The 13,935-nt window shown below is 39.4% G+C and overlaps 1 protein-coding gene across 2 annotated transcripts in view; it reads left to right on the top strand.

Moving 5' to 3' along the window:
• Window positions 1–13,935, top strand: part of lmbr1 (limb development membrane protein 1) — a 167,728-nt gene that overhangs the window by 15,230 nt on the left and 138,563 nt on the right. For both annotated transcript variants that reach the window (XM_052016196.1, XM_052016197.1), the window contains exons 2-4: window positions 2,175–2,247; window positions 10,967–11,006; window positions 12,297–12,436. In XM_052016196.1, the coding sequence (XP_051872156.1) occupies window positions 2,175–2,247; window positions 10,967–11,006; window positions 12,297–12,436 (253 nt within the window). The remainder of the gene's footprint in view (window positions 1–2,174; window positions 2,248–10,966; window positions 11,007–12,296; window positions 12,437–13,935) is intronic.

Below are 13,935 nucleotides of genomic sequence, written 5' to 3'. Positions count from 1 at the left end.
GATGCCCACAGAGCAGGAGAAGGCTATAAGAAGATAGCAAAGCGTTTTCAGGTAGCCGTTTCCTCAGTTCATAATGTAATTAAGAAGTGGCAGTTAACAGGAACAGCGGAGGTCAAGTTGAGGTCTGGAAGACCAAGAAAACTTTCTGAGGGAACTGCTTGTAGGATTGCTAGGTAGGCAAATCAAATCCCCCGTTTGACTGCAAAACACCTTCAGGAAGATTTAGCAGACTCTGGAGTGGTGATGCACTGTTCTACTGTACAGCGACATCTGCACAGATCTGATGTCTCTTCATGGAAGAGACATCAGAAGAAAACCTTTCCTGCGTCCTCACCACAAAATTCAGCGTCAGAAGTTTGCAAAGGAACATCAAAATAAGCCTGATGCATTTTGGAATCGAGTCCTGTGGACTGATGAAGTTAAAATAGAACTCTTTGGCCGCAATAAGCAAAGGTATGTTTGGAGAAAAAAGGGTGCAGAATTTCATGAAATGAACACCTCTCCAACTGTTAAGCACAGGGGTGGATCGATCATGCTTTGGGCTTGTGTTGCAGCTAGTGGCACAGGGAACATTTCACTGGTAGAGGGAAGAATGAGTTCAATTAAGTACCAGCAAATTCTGGAAGCAAACATCACACCGTCTGTAAAAAAAAAAGCTGAAGGTGAAAAGAGGATGGCTTCTACAACCGGATAATGATCCTAAATACACCTCAAAATCCACAATGGACTACCTGAAGAGGCACAAGCTGAAGGTTTTGCCGTGGCCCTCACAGTCCCCTGACCTAAACATCATCGAAAATCAGTGGCTAGACCTCAAAAGAGCAGTGCATGCAAGACAGCCCAAGAATCTCACAGAACTAGAAGCCTTTTGCAAGGAAGAATGGGTGAAAATCCCCCCAAAGAAGAATTGAAAGACTCTTAGCTGGCTACAGAAAGTGTTTACAAGCTGTGAATCTTGCCAAAGTGGGTGTTACTAAGTACTGACCATGCAGGGTGCCCAAACTTTTGCTTCGGGCCCTTTTATTTTTTGTTATTTTGCAACTGTAAAAGATGGAAATAAAAAAGTAATCTTAAAATATTAAAGAAATGTGTCATCTTTAACTTTATGCCTTTTGGAAATCAGGTCATCTTTCACTCAGCTATTCAGAGTAACAGAAATTTTGACCAGAGGTGCCCAAACTTTTGCATGCCACTGTATATGTGTGTGTGTGTGTGTGTGTGTGTCTATATATATATATATATATGTGTATATATATATGTAGTATTACTTTATTCAAAAAGATTCTGGAATGTGAATGATAATGGGATGAGCATCTGAGAGCTTGGTGAACAATAGGGCAAAAAATATAATTGTTTAACCACTGGGGTTTAAGTGTAGAAAAATGATCATTGTATCATGTTTGGAGTTGCATCAGTTCCAGAATAGGAATGTATCTGGCATCCTACATTCAGCTTGGGACATGAAACTTAAGATGTATCACCTTTGGTTAACATAGCAGAACCCTCAAAATGAATTGGAGGAATTTTTGAAGGCTAATTTGAGAGGATTGTAAACTAGATGTATGCCTTTGGATTTTAAAAGCTTGAGGTTTGATGTTACTCCCCTTTCCCACTTTCACCCGACTAACATGATTTGTACCTATAGCCCACTAGTCTTGTAAGATACTTGGGACATTTATGTGCATATCGTATAGTTTCCTTCTTATTTCTTTGCCATTCAGAAGTAGCCAGCATTTTTAAGTTGTTATAATCTGTAATAAATTGCCTCTGGTATTTCTCACTATCTGTTTTGATATTTCTCACAAATGAACAAAGTTTTTTGTTTTCAGGTCATACCATATAACCTGTAGTATGTTATTTTATGTTGAAAAAATGTGGTCTTAAGAATGAAACTGGGTGACAAATTGTGATTTGTCAAGGAAGCACAGATTCTTCAGCAGAACATGGTTTAGTGAGGAAAATCTGTATTGAAGTGCATGTTTGAGGCATAGGTTTGAAATGGTTAGGACTTTCAAGGTGGTTTTGCCTTTTCAGTAAACTGTAGTTCTCTTCTGATGTGCTCTTGTAAAACATCACAATAAATGTATAAAATGAACTAGTTTCAGGTATATGTTTATAACAAAAAGCTGATCATTGGTAGGATTTTTCTGATGAATGTTTCTGTTCTCTTTTAGATTTGCTTCCTTTTGTTTACCATTCTATACACAATCTCCTACTTCATTATCACCAAATACAAGAGGAAACCAGGTTAGTAGAGATTTTCAGTCTTAAAATGATGAATTTGCAACAATAACTGGAAAAATTGGTATAAATATTGATCTTGGATGAACAAAGGACCGTAAAAACTGTCTCATTGAATGACTGTTTGTTTGCTTGAAGAATCTCTTTTTGTCACCAGCCAGAAAGACTGGAAAAATCTATGAAAAATTATGTATTTCATTGTTTCTAGGGCAGCGATTGAATGCTTTCTGATCTGATGCCTTGCATATATAGAGGGAAATTGGATACAGGAATAAATTGCCATTATGTTGTACCTGCTTTATTATTTTGGTAGGAGGAAACATGTAGAGCCTCTTCATAGAACTCAAAATGAACTTGTGTATGTTTTGAAGAATGAATCTGTTTCATTGTTGACGTCGAGTGTCTGTATATTTCCATCCCTCATCAGGAAGGCTTTAAGGCTCTCTGTTTCTTTCTTGAGAACAGACCCAACCAGTTCTCCTCCACCACCACCCTCCTCTGTCTGCCAGAACTGGTACTCACCCTTAATAACTTTTCTTTCAGCTCCTGTCACTTTCTCCAAATTAAAAGGGTAGCCATGGGCCCCAGTTATGCATGCCTCTTTGTTGGCCACATTGAACAGTCCATGTTCCAAGCCTACACTGGTAACACTCCCCAACTCTTTCTCTGTTACATTGATGACTGCATTGGGGCTGCTTCCTGCACCCGTGCTGAGCTTGTCAATTTCATCAACTTTGGCTCCAACTTCCACCATGCCCTCATTCACTTGGTCCATCTCTGACACTTCACTCCCCTTTCTGGATCTCTCTGTCTCCAGCTCCGGAGACAGAGTAACCACAGACATCTTCTACAAACCCACTGACTTCCACAGTTATCTTGACTACACCTCTTCCCACCTTGTTACTTGTAAGGGCGCCATTCCCTTCTCCCAGTTCCTCTGCCTCCGCCGCATCTGTTCCCATGATGAGGCTTTCTAGTCTAGGACGTCAGAGTGATGTCCTTTTTTCAGTAGCCGGGGTTTCTCGTCCATCATTCTACCCTTGCCCGTATCTCCTCCACTTCCTGCACATCTGCCCTCACTCCCTCCACCCCCCCCCCCCAACATAACAGGGACAGGGTTCCCCTTGTCCTCACTTACCACCCCCAAGCCTCCCCTGTATTGAACACAGCATTCTCCGCAACTTCCGCCACCTTCAACGGGATCCTACCACCAGGCACATCTTCCCCTCGCCCCCTCTCTCTGCTTTCCGAAGGGACCACTCTCTCCATGACTCCCTTGTCCACTCTTTGCTCCCCACAGATTTAACCCCTCAGCACTTATACCTGAAATCGCACCAACTGCTACACCTGTCGCTACACGTCCTCCCTCACCACCATTCAAGGTCCCAAACAATCCTTCCAGGTGAGGCAGCGCTTCCCCTCTGAGTCTGAGGGGGTCATTCATTGCATCTGGTGCTCCTGGTGCTGCCTCCTGGACATCGGTGAGACCCGACACAGATTAGGTGCCCACTTCGTTGAGCACCTTCGCTCCATCCGTTGAAACAGCAAGGACCTCCCAGTGGCCACCCACTTCAATTCCACATCCCACTCCCAAACTGACATGTCTATCCATGGCCTCTTCCACTGCCACGTTGAGGCCAGGCGCAAGTTGGAGGAGCAACACCTCATATTCCGCCTTGGGAGTCTCTAACCTGATGGCCTTAACATCGATTTCTCTAACTTCTGGTAAACCACCCCCCCCCCCCCCCCCCCCACCACCACCCCAAACTCCTTATTCCCTTATTCCTATGGCTCCCTTCCCCTGCCTTGATGACCTGCCCATCTCCTCCCCTCTCCACCCCTATCCTTTATTCCATGGACAACTGCCCTCTCCTACTGGATTTCTCCTCCTTCAGCCCTTGGCCTCTTCTACCTATCACCTCTCAGCTTATTACATCTTCTCCCCCTCCTGCACCCACTACCTTCCCCCTCTCACCTGGACTTGCCTGTCACCTGAACTCGCCTATCCCCTGCCTTTGTGTACTCCTCCCCCTCCCCCTACCTTCTTATTCTGGCTTCTGCCCTCTTCCTTTCCAGGTCTGATGAAGGGTCTCTGCTCGAAATGTTGACTGTTTATTTCCCTCCATGGATTCTGCCTGACCTGCTGAGTTCCTCCAGCACTTTTTGTGTATTGCTCCAGATTTCAGCATCTGCAAAATTTCTTGGTTTCTATTTCATTGGTTGCTTTTTCTTATTTTTCTTTGATTGTATGACTAAAGTGTCTGATTTAAGGTCATACCATAGATGTCTGATATTTAACTGCCAATAAAGTCTCTAATTATTTTAGCTCGAGTCAATAGTTTGGTGTTACAGTTACATTAAAGTTTGCCCAGAAAGCCAGAATCATAGAACATTACAGCACAATACAGGCCCTTCGGCCCATGATGTTGCAACAACATTTTATCCTACTGTAATATCTTTCTAACCCTTCCATCCCACATTGCCCTCCATTTTTCTATCATTCATGTTCCTAAATTCTTGAATCATAGAACATTATTTTTTGTTATTCAGGAAGTCCAGGGTTTTGTTGCAATTTTATGCTGTTGGCTTCATGTGAGCGCTACAGTTAGCTTCAGTATCTTTGGGTTTAAAATAAAAAGGAATATCACTGCCCCTTTTCCAATATTGGTAAATACCAAAGCTTCCAGATCAATGAATTAGTCCCTGTTTCATCTAAATCAACTTTTTTTTAAAAAAAAGGAAACTTTTTGTTCTAATGTATGTATTAAAATGTAAAATGGATCTGTCCACTGACTCATATTGAGCATTGCTGGGGGGAAAACATCCAGTAATACAATTTCTAATTGATGGACATGCATTAATCCAAGGCCAGCATTGGATAACCATACCAGTAAATATTGCATTGCAAAAATTATTTTCTGTTCAGCATATTAATTTGCTGAACAAATTACACATTTTGCTCCATTAGGAAGTTGCAGTGCCTAAATGCCTAAATTTACTGCTGTGGTTGCAGAAATAGTTCAGCCCCTAAATTTAATATTGTATTTTGTAGAAATTAAATGCCATTAGTTTGGTGTGTTAAATTGCTCAAGTTGAGTGGACTTTGATACTTGATCTGTGTGGGAAGGGAATTTTTCTCCATGAGGTCAGTGTTGAGACCAGAGTTGATTTCTTTCATACTGAGACACGAATGTGGAGAGTAACATTTCCAACTTTGCTGATGACACAAAACTTGGAAGTGTGGTAAATAGTGAGGAGGAAAAGCTGTAAGAAGATGTGGTTTGATAAATATACTGACATGTATGGGTGAAAATTTAATACTGAGATCTGTGAGGTGATACATTATTGCAGGGAGGTTAAGTAAGGACATTATTGATCAAAAGACACTTGAAAGGGTGTTGTTGTCTGCAGCAAAAGAGGGACATGAGTGTACATTTGTGTGAGAATCCTTGTAAGTAACATGGCATTGTGAGGGAGTGGTTTGTAAAGTGTATGGACTCCTTGGATTAATAAATTGAGGCACAGAGTACAAAAGGAACTGTGTTTAGGTTTAAGTTGTACAAAACTCTGGGCCATAACTAGAATATTCCTTCCAGTTCTGGGTAATGTACTCCCTGGAGGATGCGATGGTTCAGAACAGATTTACTAGAGACGCTGCTGGAGTTGTTCTCGGAGCAAGGAAAGACCAGAACAATGCAAAGAAAAAAACGATGGAAATATTGGCATGCCAGACAGCATCTGAAGAAAAAGGAACTGAGCTAACCTTTCAGATCAAAGACCCATTTGCAGAAAGATTTGATAGGGTGGAGAGAGGGAAGCTGTTAGGATCAGGTGGCACAGGTTTCAAATTTTGGCCAAAAGATAGGGGGATGTGAAGAAAGAAAAAACAAAATCACTGAAATCTATTGCCTGTAGGAGTTAGTGCCAGAAGGGTTAGGCATTTAAGAGGGGATGATTTTCAGAGCTATGGAGAGAGAATGGGTACTTGAGCCTGACAAGATTGGTGTATGCAGCATTGAAGCAGAAAATGTGTTATAAGAGTTTGATGATTCGGTGCTTAATAGATGGTGCTGTTACAGAGCTGCTCACTTTCAGGATTAAAATAATCAAGTTGTCTGTGCTCAAAGGCAATTTGGATGAATAAAGTTGATTTTTGTTTTGTTCTTAATCAATACCAGGCATGATAGGTGATAATTTCACAATAAATCTCTCAAATTGGCATAGCCTAGGCTTTGCTAAGTATAAAAGTTAATAACTGGCAGTATCATAAAATGTTATGAAGGACAGTTTTCTGCAATTGATTGTTGTTCCCAATCATATTGGTGCTCTGAATGTAAAATTGCAATGCCTGAAAGTGAAGCACATTTTAACTTTGATATCCACCAGGTACTTGCCATTTGATGGGGCATAAACAGTATAAACTTCTAATGTCTGGGAATGCAAGTGGATTTGGACAAGTGAGAAATTATGTAAAAAGAGATTGCGAAACTATTTCATTTGCTGATGACCTGCACCAGGCATAATTAGGGCTTAAATAGGCAATGAATTCAGTTATGAAATTGGTTTTAGTCTCTTCACCTTGTGAATTCTTAATTATTTTCTTTGCCTTTTTTTTTACTGTCAGGTACTTGAGCTAGATAGCTTATATTACAGCCAGAAAGTTGAGTTTAACCACTGGTGAAATTGTACAGTCATTCTACAACTGCTTGGGAAAAAAGAATGGCCATTTTCTTTTCAAGTTGATCCTTTTTTACTTAATCACTGAAGTGCTTTCGAAGTACTGCCTGGATAATGTCTGTCTTGAAATGTTTATCTAAATAGACTATGTAAGGCTTTGCACTCTTTCACTGTACAGGATGGATCAATAAATGAACAAGCTGCAGGCTTTAATTTAAGATGTGTTTGAACTAAAGTACAATAGGACCAGACTTCAATAAGGCCTTTGATAAGCTTCCATATTTAAGGCTGATCTAAAAGGTTAGACCCCATAGGATCCAAGGCAAGTTAACAAATTGGATCCCATGTTGGCTTGGTAAGAGGAGACTGAGGGTGATTGGAAGCCTGTGACTAGTGGTGTACCCAGGGATCACTACTGAGACCCTTGCTATACATGTACATGAATGAATTGGATATGAATGTGATGAGTATGATTGCAAGTCTGCAGGTGAGATGAAAATTAGTTGAATTGTTGATACTGAGGAGGATAGTCTGAAGTTAGAGGATATTGATCACTTTGTAAGTTGGCAGGACAAGGGCAGGTGGAATTTAATCCTGATAAGTGGGAGGTGATGCATTTTCGGAGGCCTAATAAGGGTAGGACATAACGAATGTTAAGACCCCTGAGAGCATCGAGGATTGCAGGAACCATATAAATAAATGATATAGTTCCCCGATGATGGAAGCATAAGTGGGTAGTTGAAGAAGGCATACAGGATGTTGGCCTTTATTGGATGTTCATAAGTATAAGGGCATGGGAGTCATGGTACAACTTTATAAAACTTTGGTTAGGCCACAGCTGGGGTACAGTGGCAGTTCTAGTCGACACACTGCAGGGGAGTCTAAAACTAGAAGGCATAGGTTTAAAGTGAGAGGAGAAAGATTTAAAAGTGGGACTGAGGGATAAGTTTTTCCACACAGGTTTAAAAAAGTATTTGGACAGGTATATGGCAAGGAAAGGTTTAAGAGGGATATAGGCCAAATGCAGGCAAATGGGACTAGCGGAAGTAGGCACCTTGGTCAGCATGGACAAGTTGAACCGAAGATACGGTTTTCATGCTGCGTAACTCTGGCTCTCTAACCAAAGCGTCATTGCAATCTGGGTTGCATTGCCTGAGAAGATGGAGCAGGTACTCTTGGAAAACTTAAAATATCTGGACCAGCACTTGATTTGCCAAGGCATAAAAGGCTACAGACCACAAAATACTGGTAAATGGGGTTCATGTAAATGGACTTGATGGTCTTTGTGGGTTGAAGGGCCCACTGCTGTGCTGTGTGACTCTGTAATTCCATGATAAAATGGGTGAAAAGAAACTAGGAATTGACAAGGAAACGGATATGGGAGGATATCTGGAGTTTAAGGTTAATTCTGTTAATACTGGCGTGATTAGAGGGCGCAGAGAAGATGCGCAAAAATGGCTATCTGACAGCTTTAGTCCTTGCATTCTCAAGGCTAGAGAAAGGTTTTGAGGTGTGAGTGATCCAAGACTAAAAGATAGGAAAACAAAGTTATTAAATTTTGTGCATTGACTTATTATATTTTGACGATCAAGAGATGACATTAATTGAACTCGATGAAGGAAGGCCAGCAAAATGGATGTTAGAAGTGACATGTTTATGTGTAAGGATTTTGTCAGTGAAGGGTTCACATGAGGGTGAATGAGGAGAAATGTTAAGCAGGCATAAATAAGTGGCTTCAGTCATTCTCGTAACGTCATATTGAAGTATGACCTAGCTTTGAATATTATGCCCAAGTTTTATGAAGTTTTGATGAAAGTGAAAGGGTGGTCAACAAGGGGAGGTATGTTGATGGTGAGATAGAGGGGAGGTGTGAAAATGAAGGTTTTGATGTTTTGAATTTGACAATTGAAGATAGATTCATGGCATAATAGAAATTTTAAATGCTAATTATTATCAGAAGTTCACTTCGAAATACTATGTTATCTGTGATATCTCCTTTGCTGCAATGTATAAGGTGTTTCTCCTGAAAAAGCAATTTGAATATTAACTAAGAATACAGTCTGAGGTTGCAAACAAAAAAAATCCAGATGATTCATATGCAATTATGCACTGCTGCTGCTTAGAATCACTCAGATTGCAGTGATATTGGCTGTGTTTTGAAGGAAGCTATTTATGTATTGTCTTCCATGTTCTTGGCATGTCCCAGTGAAGATTGTAGTCAATTATATATTTCCAGAAACCTTGTCACTACTAATTTATTGAGAAATGCAGCACCCAAACAATGAATAACAAAGTTCTGTGAGATAAACAAGCAGATAATCCACTGATGTGGCAGCCTCTATTATATTCTGAGCTCTCAACCTTCTGAGCCAAGACTGACAGTTTATAAAAAGGCTTTTTGTGAATCATATAATGAATGAGATAATCTCACTTTTGCGGTGACCAACTACATGCACTCAATTTTGCTTAATTATTTTCAAATGAAATTTTAATGCACTTAAGCAAAATCAATACCATCAATGTTAAATCTCTGAATGTAATCCTAATTTTTTTTTTATCAAGCAATTTTTTTTAATCCAGGTAAATGTGAAGTCTTGACCATTTATACTTGCATATTTTGCAATTAATTTTGAATTGCATTTAGAATCCTACTAATTATATTTAGCAATACTTCAACTTCAACTTCATGTTGATTAGCATATTCTAATTATAAAAAAATTGTTTAGACAATTGAGTGTATTGAAGTATTAATTATCTAAATAGTAATACCCAGTTATTCTGTTTAATTTAATAAGATATCTTTATTAGACACATGTACATCGAAACACACAGTAAAATACATCTTTTTGTGCAGAGTGTTGTGGGGGCAGCCTGCAAGTGTCACCACGCTTCCGGCGCCAACATAGCATGTCCACAACTTCTTAACCTGTAAATCTTTTGGAACGTGGGAGGAAACTGGAGCACCCGGAGGAGACCCACACAGACACGAGGAGAATGTACAAACTCCTTACAGACAGTGGCCAGAATTGAATCCGGCCCGCTGGTGCTCTAATAGTGTTATGCTAACCACTACACTACCATGCATTCCTGATTAGTTAATTAAAGGATTATAATGAATTGCATTATGAGTTATATCAGCACATACTGATGAAAGTATTAGGAGCTTTATTTAGTTGAACTTCCTCATGCATTTTTTTCTCTGAGTAGGTAATTAAGTTTTGCTTGGGACTGGTTTTGTTCTTTTGTGATAAGTTTAGCATGTTAAAGAAGTTTGCAGATGTGATTTTAAAAATTGGCCTTCAGGTTGACAGTGAGGCACATTGCTTTAAACTGCAGGGTGATGTAGGTAGTGAGGTCAGTTGGGTAGAACGGTAGCCAATGGAATTTAATCCAGAAAAGTGTATGGTAATACACTTGTGGACGTGCAAAAGGGCAAGGAATACACAATAAATGGGAGGATCAAAAAAGCAAACAAAAAAAACCCTGCAGATGCTGAAAATGGAAAATTAAAAAAAAAGTAGCTGAAAATCCTCAGTACTTGCCAGGTGAGGCAGCATTGTGGAGACTGAATCTGAGTTAGTGTTTTGAGTTGACCTTTCATCAGAACTGGAAGCTCTTATAAATGAAAATGATCATGTGCTTTTCTTCAATAAATAAATATATTGCAGCTATTTGTTGCATATCAGTTTGACAATTTCTCATTGATTTCTCCCTAAATTAATTTTATCCGTGGTTGTGCCCTTTGTTTCTGAAGGTATATCCTGACTGTTAACTTTTGTAGGGACTTGAAGTACAATTGTGATTGTAAACTGATAAATGCAATTAGGAGGATTTGATAATTTTATGATATTTTGTTTCCCATAGCTGTTCTATTTTTGTCCATGTATTTTGTTCGAATCCAGTCCAGAGTTTTATATGAAAATCTCTTCTCTCAACTGGAAGAAAATTTAATTGTTTACTTGGGTTTAAAACTGAAGCTATTTTTGACTGTCCACACACAAGTAAATTGTTGTGCAGTTTGGATATAAGATTTTCCTTTTGTTTGCAGATGATCATGAGGATGAAGATGCCATTGTGAACAGGATTTCGTATGTATTAAACACAATATTTCTCATATTGCCCAGTTATCCCATTTGCTGTTATAGTATCCCTTTAGTCAAGTGGAGGACTTGGGAGTACTTGATTGACTGTAAGTCATTTGCTGCCTCCAGTCATCTATGGCTAGAGAAGGTTTTTGTCACAGCCCCCACAATTTTCTCTCTTGCCTCCCAACGTGTATTCCATGTCATTAGGATCCAAGGATTTATCCACCTTTTAAAGTTTGCTAAGACATATAATGCTACCACCTTCTTGATGGTAATTTACTCCAATGACCTCCTACGAGTTGTCCAACTAGATTATCCTTCTCCTTAGTAAATACGGATGAGAATTATCCATTTAACAGCTCATCTACGAGCTCTGGTTCCATGCCAGACCACTTTGGTCTCTGATTGACTTGATTGGTTATACGAGCCCCTGATAAACTTACAAAATGCTTTGGGGTTTTTCTTCATCTTGGGTTATTTTGTGCCCCCACTTTGCTCTCATAATTTCTTTTTTAAAATCCCCCCTATACTCCTGTAGCATTTCTCTTGTTTTCAATCCTCTATATCTGCCATATGCTACTATTTTAAAAATTATTTATCCAACTCTCAATATTCCTTGACTTCCACTTGTCAGCTGATAACATAACTACAGGTAATTGCCACTAGTCTACTTTTGCCAAGTACAGTCTTGCAATCCTGAAATTGGCCTTGTCCATCAGCACCTTAATTTCTGATCATCCCTATCCCATGCCTTAATTAGTTTGAAACTTAAGAGTTATGTTTACCAATTTGAAATGTTATCCATCACTAAAGACCCTCACCATCTGGGACATAACCTCTTCTCGTTACTACCATTGGGGAGGAGGTACAGGAACCTGAAGACCTGCACTCAATGATTCAGGAACAGCTTCTTCCCCTCCACCAACAGATTTCTGAATGGTCCATGTACCCATGAACACCATCTCGTTATTCCTTTTTTTTTGCACTATTTATTTATTTTTGTAATTTATACTAATTTTATGTCTCTGTCTCTGCACTATACTGCTGCCGCAAAACAACAAATTTCATGTCATACAAGTTGGTGATAATCAGTCTGATTCTGAGGCTCTCTCACTGACACTCCTGCCACTTGTCTGACTACGTTCCTAACGATTGGGTTCAGTGCTGCCCTTCTCCAGTTGGATAAGATGACACTAATTTAGTTGGAGTGATGCGTCGTTTGATTTTTTTTCTCATTGATGGTTGTTAGCTGAAATAAATTCCTTATTCTAATTTTTTTCTGCACATTTTCAGGTTGTACCTCTGCACGTTTACCCTGGCTGTTTCAGCTGGTGCAGTCTTGTTGTTGCCATTTTCTATCATCAGCAATGAGATCCTGCTTTCTTTCCCACAAACGTACTATATACAGTGGCTGAATGGGTCATTAATTCACGGTTAGTATATATTATTTTGTTTCTCACATTATCTGAAAAATCATATGTCATTTTGTCCACTTCCCAAGCATGAGTACACAAAGCTCTGTTGTCTTATACCTTTTGTCTGTGCACTGGTTTAAACATTAAATTCTGTTCCAACAATGATGTTAATGGGATTCTGACAGTGATTTCCTCTTTCCCTTTATGCTGATTTTAATTAAACTGACCTCGTACTGTGCTGTTGCCATTTGCTTTGGACTGTGGAACAAAGGACTTGGGAACATGGAAAAAAAAGAGTGAAATATTGGCTTGCCCATTGTACTGTGCTTGCATCATCATTTCTCCATCAATGCAGGCTGCTATCTCTTTGGGGAGGGAAAAATAAGCAGAATGAAAACTGTGGGTCAATTTAGAGTAAGGATATCTGGAGAATTCCTGCCTGTTCCCTAAAAGCAGTCAAATTAATATCAGCAGACCACAGTGACTGAGAGACTTGTTTCCCTTTTATAAGCTTCTATATGTAGTGATGCCGGTCATTCCTAGATACTCTCTTGGTTTCCATTTTGATGCTTTCTGAAAGTATGCTCTCAATTCATCAAGGCAATTTTTTTTAAAGAAAAGAACCTAGAGACTGTTTTGAAATTTCATAATAACCCTTCACCATCCATATCTTGATTGAATGCTTATAGCAAGCTCCCTGTAACCAAAATCAGATTAATGGGTTTGGTGGTACTTGGATTTGACAATTCTTTTTTTTAAATATTGACACTTCCCAGTGCATGGAATTAAATGCATAAATTCAGACCCTGTTAAGCTGTTAAATATTTGCTTGCAGAGCAAAACCTACAATTCTTCAAGTGAATCTGTTCTATGATCAGTGATAAAATTGTACTTATCATTTTTGACTTTTTAGCATCTTGTGTTGTAAGGGAGCAGCATCTTCAGCCTTCTAATTTGTCGGAACTGTCTGATGACCCCAATTACTAACTATTGCATGCAATTGTATGTGTAGAGCTCCATCTTGTGGAGCAGTTTATCTGGAGCAGAATTTATGCAGCTTTTTAAAGGATCATGAAATCCTGACATCTGGCAGTTTATGCTATTGACTTGGCCACCAAGGTATTTTTTATGAAGGGCTTTTTAAAGCAATACGCTGTTGTGTGAAAGAGTGGGCATCACTGGATAATCCTACTGTCAATCAAGCCTTATAATCTCATTGGTGCACATGAATGACATTGTACCGAAACATCTAACTTATGTGTAACTATTCTCCAACTACTGTTTCTGACAAAAAAGTCTCTGCTTAGATACAGAGAGGTTGCTCTAATTGCTTTTAAGTTTTCTTTCTTTCACTAACTTGTCTTCTCAGTTAGATTATGTTGGTAGAAGTTGGCATTTGTTCTCCCTCTATGCTTTGTCTGATTGCACCCAGCTTCTTTTGCATATATTAGAGGTTCTTGAGTCATAGAGTAATACAGCACAGAAGCAGGCCCAACTTGTCCATGCCAACCAAGATG

This window comes from Pristis pectinata, chromosome 5 (genome assembly GCF_009764475.1).
Source record: "Pristis pectinata isolate sPriPec2 chromosome 5, sPriPec2.1.pri, whole genome shotgun sequence".
NCBI lineage: Eukaryota > Metazoa > Chordata > Chondrichthyes > Rhinopristiformes > Pristidae > Pristis > Pristis pectinata.
This window is presented reverse-complemented; position numbering and strand designations above follow the sequence as displayed.